The sequence below is a fragment of the Ahaetulla prasina genome, chromosome 2 (assembly GCF_028640845.1).
Source record: "Ahaetulla prasina isolate Xishuangbanna chromosome 2, ASM2864084v1, whole genome shotgun sequence".
NCBI classification, from domain to species: domain Eukaryota; kingdom Metazoa; phylum Chordata; class Lepidosauria; order Squamata; family Colubridae; genus Ahaetulla; species Ahaetulla prasina.
In genome coordinates, this window is record NC_080540.1 from 259897362 (window position 1) to 259915523 (window position 18162).

Here is an 18162-nt window from a genome sequence, read left to right on the forward strand (position 1 = left end):
CAGAAGAAATACATCTCTGTCAATATGCAACTGTTAAAGATCTTCAAATGGTCTTGTTATTTTAATTCATTGGCCATATTCAATCATTGCCACAAAAACACAGAGTTTATTGAACATGCTATTGCAGAGTGAGCCAAGAAGCAGAAAATTGTGCAATATACAGGAATTAGAACCATAATCCATTCTGGCTTTAAACTAAGTAGAGGAAGGCACACTTTTTGCTTTTGATTTGTTGAAGATATCAAGAAATCTATTATTGGTAAGTTAAATATGAGCTTCTATATGACTTAGCAAGACACATGATATTAAGGCAGAAGATAAAATGGATCAGCATTTTTAAAAAATGCCACTCAAACTGTGATTTAGGGACTTTAACAATAGAGGCTGGAAAGAATTAATACTGGTAATCATTTAAACTGTAATTCTAAACAAGCTATCTGCACTATACCACAAAACTCAAATCTATCATTTATTTATTAACTGCACCAGAGGGCAGAATAAGAAACAATGGTTGGAAATTAATCAAGGAGAGAAGCAACCTGGAATTAAGGAGAAACTTCCCACAGTGAGAACAATTAACCAGTGAAAGAGCTTACTTTCAGATATCGTGGGTGCTTCATCACTGGAGGTTTTTAAGAAGAACCACTTGTCTGAAATGGTATAGGGCAGTGATGGTGAACCTTTCGGCACCGAGTGCCACTGGAATACGCGCGCGCATGCGCGCACTAGAGCACCGGAAACCAGAAGAGCAGCTGGCAATGGCACACATGCTCACAGAGAGGGCTCTGCATGCCACCTCTGGCACATGTGCCATAGGTTTGCCATCACGGGTATAAGGTTTCCTGCTTGAGCAGGGAGATGGACTAGAAGACCTCCAAGGTCCCTTCCAGCTCTAGTCTTATTTTCATCATATAAAAAGCCAGAAAATAGCTGAATCTGTCATATCAGAGAGATTTTCCCATATGGGCATCATCAGAAGTTCATCAAGAATGAGGTTACTTTAGAATAAACAAGTTTAGTAGTATAAAAATAATCCAGTAATCCAGAAAGTAATCCAGTAATCCAGAGCAGAGGGGAGATTGCTCTGTGATGTCTTAACACTTGTTATAACCCCCTTCTCAAAACACACACATAAGAAAAGATAAGCATATGCACTGAGGGATAAGGTTGTACTACTGAAAAAAAATCAACCACGAGAGCACACTCCTAGTTTAGTTATAGTACTCTGCCTTGCCTCCTATTTTCACCCATATGAACCATGTATATGAGAGAGCCCTTACTTCTTTGCAGCAAAAAAACTTTTATGACACATTAAGTACACATTATCAAGTCACAAAAGTATGCACAATGATACAATTGTTACTTTTCAAAAAGTCAATAGAATAGAATAGAATAGAATAGAATAGAATAGAATAGAATAGAATAGAATAGAATAGAATTTTTATTGGCCAAGTGTGATTGGACACACAAGGAATTTGTCTTGGTGCATATGCTCTCAGTGTACATAAAAGAAAAGATACGTTTTTGCATTAAGCAAGAATGATTTAGAAAGGGAGGGTGGTGCACACAACCTTGTCTAGTCAGTAGGTCCACATGGAGTTCTACATACTTATCTACAACTACAGCAGGCAGGGAATAATGGCACCTGAGCTCCAGAAAGAAAACAAACCACGCAGAAGACACTCTTCAGGCATTCAACTATATAGTAATTATATAGTAATCGCATAAGGTGTGCTGCTGCTGCTCAATAAAGGGGAATGCCCTGCTTTGAAGTTCAGTCAGAATAGAGCTGGAAGGGACCTTGGAGGTCTTCTAGTCCAACCCCTTGCTCAAGCAGGAGACCCTAAAGCATTTAAGACAAGCTGACTTATTTATTTTATTTAAAATTTTACAGATCTGCTGTAGGAGGAAGCTAGGCTGCAAATTGATCTAGGTTTTACAATTGAAACCTTTACACGGCACCGGAGTCGTGCTGGAAAAGGGAGCCCACATAACGCAAGGCAACTCAGACCAAGCGTACATAATGAGTCTACAGGTGACTCAATCCCAAACGTCAATAATGATATAAACGTGATCAAATACCGTATGAACCGACGTCACCAGGTAGCCCCACCCCCACCCCCCCGCTGACCTCGGGTAAGCTCCTCCGCGTGGACTCTGAAAGAGCGGTTGGCCTGGCGCCTGCGCGTGGGGCGGGTCTTGCGTGCCGCGGGCAGGCTACGGGCCGGGCGCGTGGGGAAAAGGGGCGGCGCTCCTGGGGTGTCGGGGAAGGGGCGGCGAGGCTGCTGGCTGGGCTGAGTGGGCGGGGTGCCGCGGTGGTGGCGGCGGCGGCGGCGCGTTGCCTCGTACGTCAGCGGCAGGATGGCTGTTGCTGCCGAAGTGGCTGTAGCAGCAGCAGCAGCAGCAGCCTCCGGTGGCGGCTTCGCGGCCCCGTCGGTGGCTGTGGGGCGGGAGGTGGCGTAAAATGGCGTCGCTGCGGGAAGGGGGCAGGTATGGCGTGTCCTGCGGTAGAGTCACGCAGGACAATATCACGGTGCTGCATGTCAAGCTGACCGAGACCGCCTTTCGAGCACTGGAGAACTACCAGGGGAGCAAGGTGAGGAGTGCCCCGGTTAACCTGGTCTTAGCCGTCGAAGAAGGCGACGCCTCGCCTGGGTTAAGGGGGTCGGTGACCCTCGGGGATTCCCCTGGAGTTAGCGCGGGGACGAAGGACCTTTTTTTAAAAGAAAGAAAAAAATAGAAAACTAACTGATGGAAAGAGGCAACAACCTTCCTGTCCAGCGGCAAAGCTGAATGTCTTGCCTCATCGGATCGGGGCTTCTCGGAGGGAACAGAAGGTTGAGGGGGAAGCAACCGCGGGGGCCACTTTCAGTTCTCCTGAAGAGAAAGATCCCTTCAGTTTCCTTCTATGGCTGCCCGATAAGTCCAGAGCCTTAACTTTTCCTAAAGTCCGTTTCCCTGTTCTTCCATTTTTTTCCTTACGATCTCTTTTAAACAGAAAAAGAAAACTTTTCCGGGATACAAAGTTTCCCGAACCGCAGCTGCTTTCGGGCAGAAAGATACGAGGGTGACGCTGCCTGCGGTTGATGCCATCTTTTAAAAAATGGCATTTACCCAAGAAAGTCGCCTTTCTGGGTGTCGGTGCCAGCTTGTACCTCCGGAGCTGGCCGTGACCAGTGCCGGCCGTTCCCAGATGAAACCGATTCTGCTGAGCTGTCATTTATTTATGGGCTTTGCTCTTCTTCTCTCTCTGGCCTCTCGCTGCCATGAAATGTGTGTGGGAGAAAATAGGTGTGGGTACATTTGGGCACTCGGTTTTCTTTTGGATTTTCTGAAGCGTCTTTGGTGGCTGAGTTTTTTAAGTGACAATTATAAGACTGACAGATGTATTGCGCATCATTATAATGCTGTCAGAAATATTAAATCTTCCTGCCATCCGGACTCCCTTCCCCCATTGGCTTTTTTCTCCCTCTCTCTCCCCGGATCCCCATTAGCAACTCTGAGAAATCGAAATGGGGCCAAATAAATTGTGTCACTTATTTGAAATGGCATTAACAGCTATTCAAATTTTCAGTGTAATATATTTAATTTGGGGGGGAAAAAGATTACGTATTAAGTTGCATTGGCTTCACATCTGAGTGTCTGCGGACACTTTAAAAAAAATCGGAGATCAGATCAACAAAAAGTGACCTGTAGGATCTGTGTTAATCTTCTTTTGCAGAAGTAGGAGGCAGGAGAGTTACTGATCTCTTTTATTATCTTGCTGCAGCTTTCCAGTGGAAACTTGAGCCCTCATTTGTGTTTGTTCAAAGCACATTAGCGTTCCTGTGTGCTACCCTGTGCCCAGCAAGAAGGATTAAGCTCTAATTAACTGGTATTTTAACATGGAATTTCAAATTAAATTTGCTTCCCTTTCTTTTTGCCCAAGTTCCTTTTGTTACTGGCTTTCTTTGAGTGTTCAGGGAAATCTTGGGGGAATTGTTGAATTTCAGAGATTCTAGGAAGAAGAGAAGGTGCTGATCAAACTTTCTTCTTTCTTTTATTTTTAAATACTCCAGTCATTTGGCAGCAGGCATCTCTCAAAAGGGCTTTCCCTTTAAACCTTCTAAGAGCAATAGATAAGCTGAGAACATAACTAAACCAGACAGAATTTAAATAACAGGTTCTTGACAGATGGCAGACTATTCCCTCATTCTCCGCCCTAGTCGTTCTTCTTGCAGAAGGATGAGTCAGACATGGTTTTCTGAGAATTGACCTCTAAATTGTGCCTTTTAGTATGACTAATGGTTGTTTTTCATAATAAGCAGGGTAAATCTAAAATAGTGAACAAAATAAGCCTCCTTCAATGAATCTGACTCTTCTGTAGCTGTGTGACTAGGTCAACTTTCTTTCCCCATTCAGCAAACTATAACCACTCTGGGATATATATGGAATAATTACTTAGTACATCAAGCTCTTTCCCTTGTTAAGCATGAGTGGAAATTATTACTTCTGCCAAATAAGCCTTACAAATCAACTTCAGATTGGACCTTTAGCTATAACATATGTTTGTTGAAGAATTGAAACTGCAGTTATTCTTATTTTACCATGAAACTTTTATTCAAGAACAATGCAGAAAATGCTGCTTGTTGTTAATGTAGCCACCACATTTCCTTCCCCTCATTTTTTGGAACTAGAGCAGTTTAGTTAGATTTTTAAATCAAATATTTAAAGAAGAAAATCGATCCTTAAAGTTTACACCACTACAGATATTTTTAATTTCTTCTATTTCAGCTAAATGAAATGTAACATAAAATAGTTTTCTTCCTCTGTCTTAGAAAACATTTATATCAGGAAAATCTAATTTTATTGTACTGTGTATTTGATTAGCTTTAAAATTACTATCAGTTCATTTTGGATTGAAAATGATTGTCTTCAACTTCCTTTTAACATTTCTATAATCAAAGGTATTCTGCATTGTCATACACTTGGAGTTATTTTTTTGAAGCAGTTTATTTTATAGAAAATTAAACATTGAGAAAAACTTTTAATATATATGAAATACCAAATCTACATAAAGGTAAAAATTAAATTTTAAACAATATTTTTGAGTTCCCTATACAGCTTTGCTCTGAAATATACTGTTTATCTGTTAAACAATTAACCCAGTTTTAATTGTTAAAAATATATCCTAAAGCAGGAAAATAATTTATTTTATCTGAGCAGTGGCATGGGTTCCACATTCATGATTATATAAAATGTGTGCTAATCTCAGCTTTCTTTTATGGAAAAATAATTACATTTGCCTTGTAAAATTTAAATGATTAATTTAAAAAATGTAAGCATGACAGGGAATCTGAAGAAATTAAGTATACAATCTTTTCTACATTGGGGAACAACTTTAATAATATTTCAGTCTAGAACATATTTCCAAAAATGCATATATAAATCTATATTCTAAATATAATGTTTATTTCTAAATATTATAAACAGGTTCCTTAACTAGTTGAAAAACATAAAATGACCTATCTAATTTGTCTTATAAAACGGTATTAAAAACTGAATTCTTCAAGATGTAATTTTCAAAGAACTTGTGATACAAAGGAAATTGCACATTAGACAGTTATCTATAGAGCTATCAACTAGCTCTTGATAGAGCTATCAACTAGCTATTGATAGCTTAAAAATGATCAATTTCTGAGAAAAAGTTAGATTTAGCCTTGCTTATATTGAAAAGGTAATCTACATTAGGTTTTCCATTGACTGAACTAATTCAGCAGCAAAATATTCTTAAACATAATAGAATAGGAAGAAATAATTTCTATAATTAAATGCTATATGTAGCAGGAATAAATATAAATTAATTTTATTTATTTGTTGTATTGCATTTATTATGACCATCCATTCTAAAATACTTAATTTAACACTATTGTAACCAGACATATGTATAGCCAGATTCCAATAAATAAATTATTTAAAACAATGTAAAAGCTTAATATAAATTCCTTAATTTAGTAGGCCTTCGTGCCTGTTATTAATAAGGCATATTGTTAATTAAAGAGATTTAGATGTTAACTGAAAGGGTAACGTTCAAAATAAATATAATCACTTTTAATATATTTTATAGCATATTATGCTATCGCATAAACAATATAGAAATTGAAACTTTCACATTATTGTCTTACAAATGGGCAGTATTAGCTATGAAATGCATGTAATTTATAGAAACTGTTAAACTTTTAAGCTATGTTTAAATGTCATCTCTGTAATGATTAATAAAATAAACTAATACTAATATTAATCCATGAGTCTGTCTTATATTTGACTCTGTCTCTCCTTAAATAAAAAACTTTTAATTTTGTTTAAATATAATGATGAGAGTACCTCTGCAGTGGTGGGTTCTAACCGGTGTTACCACCGGTTCACTTCGCACACGCGCTTTGCACACGATCTTGCTATATATACATTATAGCAAGATTAAGCATACATTAGCACTATTCTAATTAGCACTATTCTAAATGTAATCATTCTCTTGAAGATAAGCCTCAAAATAAATGCTGTCAGAATTTGATGAATGTCAAGGCTTTTTTCTTCTTATAACTTTATGGTAGTTATGGTCAATACAAAAATACATATACATCTGATTTTCTATCTTTTATCCTGGCACTGATTAAGTTTCTACATGGACTTCTGGGACCGATTTCAGAATTATGTTTTTGAGCTAAGATTCCCAAGTAGTTACAGATCAAGCTATCTAAAGAACCACTTACACATACAGATCTCTTTACTCAGGTATTCAGAACTGTTTTAAATGTCATTGGTGTAAATGTGATAGGCTTATTCGGGGAAAGGAGTTACTCCCTCCCACTGAGTATACATGGGATCAATATCCTGCTTTTTAAAATAAATGGTGAAATTGTTATTAAAGACAATGGGCATGTCTTCCCGCATTTCTGATATTCCAATGTAGGATTAGCTATTCACTCACTGTGCATCCATTATTATATCTGCAGCCCTCCATTAATGTTGCTAGCTATGGCAGGGATAAATCTGTGTTTACTTTTGATTTCAAGTTTGTGTGCATGTGGCTTTTCTTATCACTAGCTAAGGTAACTTCAGTCACTGCTCAATTTCCACATATGGGCATGATCATTATCCCAGAACTAGTCAGAACACAGAAGCTTCCAAGGAACAGGGCAGGTGTTCAATTGTCCCTAGTCAATCTGGCTGAGCCCTAGAAATTAAGGGAGATTGAAGGACAACATAAATGCCCACAAAGGAAGGGAGAAGGAAACCAGTGTTCCCAGTTTTTTAAAAAATTAATCTCAAGCTCTTTTGGAAGCCATTTAGCAGACCAAATGTGTAATCACTATTCAATCACTTTTCAATAGAAAAGCCTGTTCTATTAATGATTGACATATACAGTCAGAAAAAGAAGTTCATAGTTAACTTTTTTAAAAAACTTGCCTTGTAGGAATGGTTGGCTGCCTGTGAAATCTGGATTTTTGTTTTATTTATTAAATAGATTTATAGCTTGTGATTGAGCATTTGATTTTCTACCTAACAACAAAATCTAGGAATAAAGGCAAGAATCTGTATTATTTCTAACATATTCTTGAAAACATTAATTTTTGAGTTTCTATGGATTTTATAAAAGTATCCTACAAATAGATGCTAATAAGGGTAGCATGATTTTACATAGATTGCCAAAAGCTGGATGATGCTTGAGAAACCTGAGTTATGGCAGTTCTGCACATAATCTACTGCAATCTACTGCAGTGCTTTGTCCAGTTTCCTAGTGTTTATGTGTTGGAATGTAATCCACAGTTGCAGGAGGGAGGGGCTCATTCCAGTTTGGAATGTCTGGGAAGCAGGAAGAGGGCAAAGATGGCAACCCCTCCCCCAGGATTTCACAGAATGTATCTAATTGTTATTGCAGATAGCTCCTCTAGTCTGACAAGATTCTGTTAATAGCTGAACAACAATAAAGAACTACTCAGAAGTAACGCTACATGTCCTCCTTGGTTCTTTGAGACTGATAACTTGGGTTCATACATCTCTATTTGCATTTTTAGTTAGTTGACATATAGTTATGCAAAGAGAATTGGAATTGATTTAAGTAACAATGCAGTTTTTCAGTTCTTGAGTTTTGTGGACACGTCCATGTAGCTTGGTTGGCAAAAATACGGAATTTGTTTGCTGATACTTTCTTGCCAAGAGTTTTTTTCAACTTCTCAATCTAACCTGCATCCTTAATATTTCCTGATAGTCTCCTGTCCAGATATGAATCAGGCTGCCTTACTGAACAGACTTTATTTGTCAAGAGTAGCCAAGGTCAGCTACTTGTGCCTATCATCCTGGATTTCTTTTATTTTGCAACATTTTTAGAGTGGTTTAAAATAGCACAATCACTTTTAAATGTAACACTAAATAGAGCTGATCAAAAGTGTGTTTGAAAGCTCTGTTTTGCAAAGTGAATTATATTCGACTCATTGAAATATCCCTCCTTAAAGGGTTAAAGAAACTGCTTTGAAATGGTTATTTCAAAAACTGACTCTGATTGTCTGCACATGGGTGTCCATGCACAGACAACACTTTTGTTGATGCACTGTACAAACCTAGTACTAACTGTAAAAAGGCCATTTGTCTTGAGATTGGGGGCAGTATGCTCTAAATACCAGTTCAAGGGGAACAATAACAGGAGCTAGAATATTTCTCATCTGGTTGGGTTGGCTTCTTTGAGTTTTAAAAAAGCTACATTTTTATGGACTTTTGCCTGATCTAGCAGGCCACTTATGTTGTTAAATATGCATAGGACTGAATTGTTAATTTATTAACATTTATTGTATATAAGCAGCATTTTTTTTTAACATTCAAATTAAAGTTGAGTAGAAATATGTTTTGGAGCTGCAGAAATGTAAGGCTGGGGGCTGCATGGAGGCTGTGTGCAGTCACAAGTTGTCCCCCCTTGTTTTGATATCCCAATTCAACTCTCTCCATTGACAGAGCTGCAGGAAGAAGTTGGAAGGATAGAAATATATTTTATGAAGTTTGTTTTCTATAATAAACTAGTTAAAGAGTTTTACTAGCTTGTTCTAATTGAAAACCAAACCTACATTTTCTAGTGTTGCTCTTGAAGCCAAGCCAGATGAGAACACATTTTGGCTCATATACTCAGCACTGAACTATGATTTAGCATTATATATATATATATAAAGCCGGCCTTTAAGTAATGAAGCCCATACTATCCATTGCTTATGTCTGTCAGTGGTTAAATAAAGTTGCTTGAGTTAAATTCTAGAAATTGGCCTTTTTGACAGGAGGAGGTAGATAGGTTTGAAGCTAAGGAGAGGGGAGATTACTTTTTAAAGTAAACTTCTTATAATTGATTTTTCCTAATATTGTAAATTAATTTTAACAATACCAAAATATTTAAAAAATCATTTTACAGCTATTGAGTTATTTATTAATTGATTTTTTTTCTGAAATGAATTCATTGAGGTGCTGTGGAATTCTTTTTTTAAAAAATAACTAAATTGTCAATTAGTTTTTATTCTTATTGTTCAGAATATATAGCTGTTTTAACTGTTTTAATTGTTAAGGAAGCTATTTATTCCAAGCTCATACAGCTAGCATTTTGCCTAGCAAAGCAATTACCGATGGGGAGATAGACAGGAATAGCTTCTAAAACTGCTGTAGGAGTCAGGAAAAAGATGTAGCTGTGTTAACATTTTGAGAAATGGTGCTTTGTATACCTACCCAAGTGTTTTTAAGCATCTCTTTTGAAAGATTTGCATTGCCATGATTGTTATCAAAACCCATTTTTTTTCTTCAGTATATTTCATTAATATGAAAGACAGCAGAAAAATTATGTATGCCGCCCAAAGTCACATTCTATAGGGTGGCTATGGAAATCAAAAGTTCAAAAACAATTTTGAACAGAGATTTGGTATGTAGAAATCATTTGCTGTTTTATAGTCTGAGCGTTGTGTTAACAAAAATTATGGTTCATGAGAGACAAATAGATTCTTTAATAATTAGATATTACTGTTTTATCATTTTTTGCATTGAGTGAAGAGCATGATTTTTAGTATTTTCACAATAAAGCCATTCTTTCTATTTTATTATATTCATATAATTTCCAGTGGTTTGATTCACAGTTACTGGTTTCCTTTTACCACAATAGATACTGTATATGCAGTTAGGTAATTAGAGAGAGAAAGAGCTCTATTTCAGTTTAAGAAGCCATTTACTATTTAATATTTTAAATCCTATTCATTGTGTGAGCATTCTAAAACTAATAATATATTATGTGTCTTGCAAGTATTGAAATAGATCCTGAATTAGTTAATATTAATAGCAAATCATGTAATGGTCTGCTTGTCTTTTACATTCAAACCAAATGAATTAAATTTTATTTGTTTTGCATCGATACTGTATTTCTATTTTAATTAGAAATATAAAAAATGTTATTTCAGAGATTCCATATCTAAAGTCTATAATATTAGAAATTATTTTAGTATATAATTTCTTACGGTATCTCTTAACATACTTCTGTTAAATATGCATTACTTACATAATCCTTTATAATGTTTTGCTAAAATACTTTTTACTTTTTAAGTTTTGTAATGATCTTACTTTTTTTCCTCTAGAATTTAATTCCTTCTCGACCTTCAATACAATTTCAAGGGCTTCAAGGGGTATGTATTTTTTATTAAGAAAAACTTATCTACCTACAATTAAAGCAGTTTATATTAAATAATGAGCTACATCTGTTTTAAATTATTTTATGCATTGAATAAACCATGTATAAACATTGTATATTTGAAAATGTTCCTGTTTTATAATCTTGTGATAAGTGATAAGTACATGATTTGATTTATTTATTTATTAGATTTATATCTGAATTTTGTCAGACACTTAACATAATGCTTCCTTCTGTCATTTACTTCCAAGAACCCTCTAAGGTGGGTTCGGTTAAGAGTGTATGACTGACCCAAAGTTAGCCTAAAATTCAGAGACAGCTGGCTGACTTTATTTATTCAACTGGTTCATGAACATTGTTTATCATGGCAATTTCTTGTTCTTGTTAGTTTGGCAATTTTTAATTGATTTTGAATGAAAATAGTTTGTAAGTTTGAAAATCGGGAGGTAGAATGGCATTGAAAATTTAAAATTAGTCAAAATTTTTGGAAGTTTTGCTATGTAATTATTTCTGATAATTGCTGGATATATCATTTAATACTGGCTTTTTAATATTTACTATTTACACCAGCTTATGCTACTTCTGTTAAATATTTTGTTTATAATATGGTATCAGTTGAAATATTGATCAGTTGACTATGAAAAAAACTATGTCATATTTGTATTATCCATATGAAAAATTTTATCAGCCATATTACTTATTTTTTGACAAATAAATGTTTAAATATTGAGGAGAAAGAAGTCAGACATTAAATTAGAGGCAACATGTATGTATGTGACCAAATTCTTCTTGTATGTATTTTTAATATAATATTAGTAGTTTTCTTTCTCTACACTTCTCCCTCACTGCCTAATATGAACTGAAGTTATACTTTAAATAGAAGATAGACTGTGACCAAAATTACATGAGCACAGTTGTACTTGCATGTGATAAAATGTGATAAAGTAATAAAAATCATTACTCATGGGAAAAATACAATAAAATGTGGCATGTAAGCATATTCATGTTTATAGGTGTCTATAAATATCAGGTGTATGCATATGATGGCTACCTGGTTATTTATTTGTTGTCTGCTTCTTAGCTACCTGAATTTCCTTAATTCTTTTTGGAAATATGGAATTGAAGATGAATAGCTTTTTTCTATCAGGTTGAGATGCTTTGAATTTTATGGTTATGATTCCTAGAAAAAAGTTAAATTAAATCAAATGCAAAATAAAAAGCACACACATACAAAAAATTCTATATTCATGAATTTGCTTTTAATGATTTCAATAACTACATTTCAATGTATTTTATCCTCAAAACAGATCTGAGTTATTTATTGCTTCCATGGAAAACATTCAAACCATTTTGGGAATTTTTATGTACTGGCTTTTATAGCTGTACAGTGCTTTATATTAAGTTTCAGAATTGATTTTGAAGGCAGAAAGGTATGAACGTAACACGTGTCTGCAACTCTTTAAAACAGCTGTGTTGTTTCCCAACATCGTGTGGCAATTAAAGAGGATAGTTTCGTGATTTGGGGAGAGGTGCAGCTGTTTTAAAAAGTTGTAGACCACTCTTATGATTATTCTATTAATTTTGAAACATCTAATTATTTTCAAAGTTGCACAGCCCTGTTGGCTTGGACTCTATATTTTATAAGGCTCAAAGTAATAGTTGTAATTATTATTATTATGAATAATAAGCTTCACAGTCAGTATTCTTATTGGCTCTGCTATAGAGTGATTAATTTGTTTCAAGGATTGTGTTTAATATTACAGAAATAGCCCCAGATTTGTCTGGTGGTAACCCATTCTAATAGTTCCTGGTTCCAGAGTATGATTTTAGAAAACATTTTCTCACTATATAACATAATGGGAAAGAGGTTAAAGTGCCTATCTTTTTTTGACTTGAACTAGGAAAAGAATACATGAAACATAAACTATTATGGGGTGATGAACTATTCCAAATTTCATGGCAATTAGTATAGGCTGTTTGATTGTATATGTGATCCACTTATTTAAAATACAATTTATTGTTAAAGTACTTTGCCCATTATGCAAATGATAACTAGTTATCAGGAGATGAAATTTGTTATGTTTCATAAAAATAAGTATGAGGAAGAGTTGAGTTACATACCATTTGATCATTGAAACTGCTTGCTCAGACTATTTCCTCAATATTTATATGCCATTCTTGATCAGCTTACCCAGAAGGTTTCAGTAAGTTGGCCCTTAACAGGGCCAAATATTGGCTGTTTAATTTTAGAGCAGAGTAGATTGAGTCTTGTACATGACAAGAGTCAAACATGCAACATGACAAGCAGAATATAAATAAGTAAGCCAAAGGGAAAACAGGTCACCCCACACTGGTATACTAAACTGTATACATTTAATACTGTAGGATCAAAACCGAATGGGACTACCCTTTATGGAGAGAAATAATATGAAGAAAACAGGCATGTAGAAATATGTCTTTCATATAGAAAAACTGGTGAAAATAATTTATCATTTCAATAGGGTATATTGTTTAAAATATATTGTTTAAAATAAAGTGGAGAATCATACACCCCCTTTACATCATCATTCATCCAAAAGGCTGCAATAGATATAATCAGTGGTGGATTAATCACAATGTTCATAAATGCTAAATACATTATTGCTCATTTTCCCCTTCTCATCAAGTCCTTTCACAATCAACTTTCAAAAGGATTTTTTAAAAAAAAAACAAAAACCTTTTATTTCTACCCAAATCAACATACTGTATTGGGGGCAGAGTTCTGGAAAATCCTTCTCTCTGTCAGTGGGAATACCGGTCAGGCTGGGGTTTCCCTCGTGCTAGCCAATTAGGACCGAGACTGCTCATTTTCTTTTGGCCCCGCCTCCCCTGCCTTCCAGCTTTTCGTCTCGGTCTAGCAGAGGACTGGATGTGTCTACCTGCTTAGACCTTTCAATAAAAAAAAAAATCTTATCATTGGCAGCTCTAACACAGCTTCAATCCGGCGTGAAGGGCTCTTGCCCGAACCCGCTGAAGGCCGCAATAGATGGCGCAGGGCTACCGGATCACAGCGCCTGGGAGTAGAGCGTGAATCAGATCCCCCAAGCCCACAATCCCCTTTTCAGGGAGGGCACTTTCGGAGGCAGCGGAGCTCTTGGCGGGCAGCTGCAAGGCGCGACGCTTTATCCCGCACTGCTGTTCCTCTCCTGAAGCCCACTATCCCTTTTAGGGAGGGCATTGGCCAGCCTAGTTCGAGCTTGGCTCTGCAGCTGGCCGGTGCAAGATTTTCCTTTCGCGCCGCTCCGGAGCGCCAATTTCAAGCCGCTGTCAAACCGCGGCTTCTTCAATAGCCCTGTTCTGTTTCCCTTCCCCCAATACTCCCAGCAAAGAGTCCGTCAGAGGCCTTCCTTTTTTTTTCCTTTTATTTACATAGATACATGTCCTGGCCACGTCTACCCACGGGCCTGCCAAGTTTCTGGAGATAACGAGGAAATTATAGATAAGGCCAGAATTACTCACGAATATATTCTTCCCTCCATGAATTAGCTTGCGCCAAATTCATTGCTTTGTCCGAGACAAAAAACCAGGAAGTCCCGCCTCCTATTTATAGTCTCTGCAGATGTCACTGCATGACAATTATGACTTGGCTTTGTCCCAACTCTTCCGCTGCTGCGCACGCCGATCAAGCCTTCGTAATCTTGCGTCCCTCCAAAACTGTTCTTGGGCGTTGCCAAATCAGAAGAAGGCCGGGAGAATCAGGCCTTGCCGGCCCCTCCCTTTGAGTGGGTGCCAGGGAGGAGAGGGCCCACGAGAAGCAGGGCTTGCCAGGTCTTCTCCCCCATTTTCTGAATCATCCGAGTCCAGGAGTCTGGGTCCAGGAACCTGGGTCACAACACTATCCCTCACCGCAGGGCCCTTCCCCCGGGGCTGACGATCGGGATGCGGTCGGGCTGGGTTCTGCTCATGGAAGGCCTGCACCAGGTCAGGGGCATGAACGTCGGAGGCATCTACCCAGGAGAAATCAGTCCCGTATCCCTTCCACGCGATCAAATATTGGAAACGACCCTTTAGCCAGCGAGAGTCGCGGACGCTGTGGACTTCAGATTCCTCCGACCCGCCTCGGCGACAGTGACGGGTGCTGTTGGGCACCGAAGGGACTCGGTGTGGCCTCAGGAACCAGAAGGGACCGTGAAAACGGGTGGATCCGCATGGATCGTGGCAGGGTCAGTCGGTAGGCTACCGGGTTGATGACTGCCTCGACAGGGAACGGGCCGATGAATCGGTGGTCCAACTTCTTTACCGGCGGTCGGACGGGAGGTGTTTGGTGGAGAGCCACACCGGTCTCCAACTGCCAGCGGGGCGTTGCCCGTCGGGAGCAGTCAGCGGACCGCTTGTAGTCCTCCTTTGCCCGATTCAGCTGCTGACGTACCAACTGTTGGACCGCATGCAATTCCGTCAGGAAGGTCTGCGTTCGGGAACAGGAGAGTCCGTGGTGCCAGAGGAAGAGCGGATGGTACCCCACATTGGCAAAGAACGGGTCATCTGAGTAGAGGTGTGCTGAGAGTTGTTAAAAGCAAACTCCGCCAGAGACAGGTAGTCGGCCCAGTTGTCCTGTTGCTGGTTGATGAAGCAACGGAGATACTGTTCCAGTATACCGATGACCTTCTCTGTACCCCGTCGGTCTCCGGATGGTGCGATGACGACAGACATACCTGCACCTCCAACGCGCCATCAGGCTCTTCCAGAAGCGGGCTGTGAACTGAACTCCAGCGGTCCGAAACCACCCTGTCCGGTAGACCATGGAGGCGGAAGATGTGCTGCAGAAAGAGACGGGCTGTTTTGCGGCTGTGGGCAGTCCGCGGCATGGGATGAAGTGTGCCATCTTGGTGAGCATGTCCACCACCACCAGCACCGTGGTGAACCCAGAGGACGGCGGCAGGTCTGTCAGGGAATCCATAGAGATCGCAACCCAGGGTCTGTCGGGTGTCGGCAAGGGTTGGAGGAGCCGGGAGGGGCCCCGTGGCGGTGTTGGCATGCCGGCACGGTACGCAGGATGTCACGTAGGCATGTATATCATGCCGCACTCGGGGCCACCAAAAGGTCCGTGTCACCAGGTGGAGGGTCTTGAAGAACCCAAAATGTCCTGCTGCAGGGTTGTCGTGGCACTGGGTCATGACGAGGGCTCGGAGTGGTCCTGTGGGCACATATAATCGCCCAAACTTGAGTAAGTCCTCCTCCAAGGTCCAAGGAGACGTGGGGCCCACCTCCGCTCTCCTTTGCTGCGACCAGGCGTCCTGGCGCTGCGCCTCGCACCTGGGCCCGCAAGTCCACTGGCTCCCGTGCTGCGGCCAAGGCTTCTGCCGCAGCACTGTCCGTGGAGGAAGGGGGTCCTTGGCGCAGAGGTACTCTGGCTTGCGGGACAGGGCATCCGCCCTCCGGTTGTGACCGCTGGGAATGTAGGTCACGCGGAAGTTGAACCGGGCAAAAAACAACGACCACCGGATCTGCCGCTGGTTTAACTTCCGAGCTGTGGTGAGGTGCTCGAGATTCCGATGGTCCGTTCGGACCTCCACCTGATGTCGGGCCCTCCAGAGGGTGTCGCCAAGCCTCGAATGCAGCCTTGATAGCCAGCAACTCTTTTCCCAGATAGTGTAGTTGCGCTCGGAAGGGTTGAGTTTCCGGGAGTAGTAAGCGCAGGGAAAAAGTGTGCCACCATTCGTCGGAGCCTGTAGCAGCACCGCTCCCAGAGCCACATTGGACGCGTCCGTTTCCACCACAAAAGGCCGGGGCGGGTCGGGATGCCTCAGGACGGGTTCCGTGACGAAGGCTTTCTTGAGGGCTGTGAATGCTTCTTGCTGCGGGGGACCCCACCGGAATGCAACCTTCTTCCTGAGGAGCTGGGTAAGTGGAGCTGTCAGTGTGGCGAAGCCCGGGATGAAGGTCCGGTAGTAGTTGGCGAAGCCCAGTAGGCGCTGAACATCCTTCACCCGACGAGGGGCTTCCCAGCTACACAAAGCTTCTACTTTACATGGGTCCATGGCTATGCCCTCGGGCGAGATGATATGCCCGAGGAATTCTATGGAAGTCCGGAAGAAGACGCATTTCTCCAGCTTCGCATTGAGTTGTTGCTCCATAGCGTTGCAGAACCAGACTGGCGTGTCGAAGGTGGCTTTCCTGGACCGGGAGTAAATCAGGATGTCGCCGAGGTAGATAACCACGAACCGATCCAACATGTCTCGGAACACGTCGTTCATGAAGTGCTGAAAACGGCGGAGCATTGGTCAACCCAAATGGCATGACAGTGTATTCGTAGTGTCCGTGTCGGTGCGAATGCCGTCTTCCATTCGTCTCCTTCTCGTATCCGCACCAGGTTGTAGGCCCCGGAGATCGAGCTTGGTGAAGATCGTGGCCTCCGCAACCTTTCCAGTAGCTCCGGGATGAGCGGCGGGGGTAGCGATTCCGCACCGTAATGGCGTTTAGCCGGCGGTAATCACAGCATAGGCGCAAGTCCCTGTCTTCTTCTTCACAAAGAGGACCGGGGCCGAGAGAGGGACTTTGAAGGCGGATGAACCCTCGGGCCAGGTTTTTGTCCAGGAAGTCCCTGAGGCGGCCAACTCGGGCTCCGACATGGAATACAGGCGTCCCACAGGCAGTGGTGCATTGGGCAGAAGGTCCACGGGCAATCGTAGGGCCGATGCGGGGTAGTCGGTCCGCCTCCTTCTCGCTGAACACGCCGGGCGAAGTCCGTCAGCTCAGGAGGCAAGGTGATGGCAGCGGTGGGGACGTTCTGGCCGGCACAGGTGTGGCGGATGTGATCGACACACTGCAGACTCGGGAAAGAGATGGCGTTCTGCAACCAGGCCACCTGAGGATCGTGGGTCCGAAGCCAGGCCAACCCAAGGACCAAGGGAAAATGAAGGTCCGCCGTGACATAAAACTGGATCGCCTCCTCATGGTCCCCAATAGCCAGGCGCAAAGGCTGGGTGGCGAATTTAATGGGGCCAGACACCAGTTCTCGACCATCAATTGTCTCTACCCGCATCGGAGGGTCCACCGGAACCACGGGGACCGCAAACTGGGTCACAAAGGCCTGGTCCATTAAGTTTGTTGTGGCCCCTGAGTCCACCAGCGCATGCGCCTGGAGCCTGTCCAACTGGTTCCCCAACCATATCCGTGTGTCCAGAATCAGATGCCAAGGGGGCCCAGAGTCTAATTCCGCAACGTCCAGTGGGGGCTTAGTACGTGCCTGACCTAGGGTTTCCCCGAGGTCAGGCCTGCTCCGTTTCCCGATTGGTCACTCTGTGATTCGTGGACCGGCGTGCGTGCCCCACCGCTTTCTGGGGCAAGAAGCGGCGAAGTGGCGGGCTCCCCACAGTACAGGCACAATCCCCTTGGCGCCCGGTTCCGCCTCCTGGGCTGTTAGGCGAGGTCTGGCCGCTCCCAACTCCATGGGCTCTTCCGCAGCGGTAACAAAACATGGGGCGACCCTGGGTGCTGGT

The 18162-nt window shown here is 41.2% G+C and overlaps 1 protein-coding gene across 2 annotated transcripts in view; it reads left to right on the forward strand.

Moving 5' to 3' along the window:
* The first annotated feature begins 2271 nt into the window (after window positions 1-2271).
* Window positions 2272-18162, forward strand: part of ELL2 (elongation factor for RNA polymerase II 2) — a 49809-nt gene continuing 33918 nt past the window's right edge. The window contains exons 1-2 of one of the 2 annotated variants that reach the window (XM_058168123.1): window positions 2272-2596; window positions 10632-10679. In XM_058168123.1, coding sequence (XP_058024106.1) covers window positions 2465-2596; window positions 10632-10679 — 180 coding nt within the window. In that variant the 5' untranslated portion in view covers window positions 2272-2464. The remainder of the gene's footprint in view (window positions 2597-10631; window positions 10680-18162) is intronic. The other variant, XM_058168122.1, reaches the window with a different exon arrangement.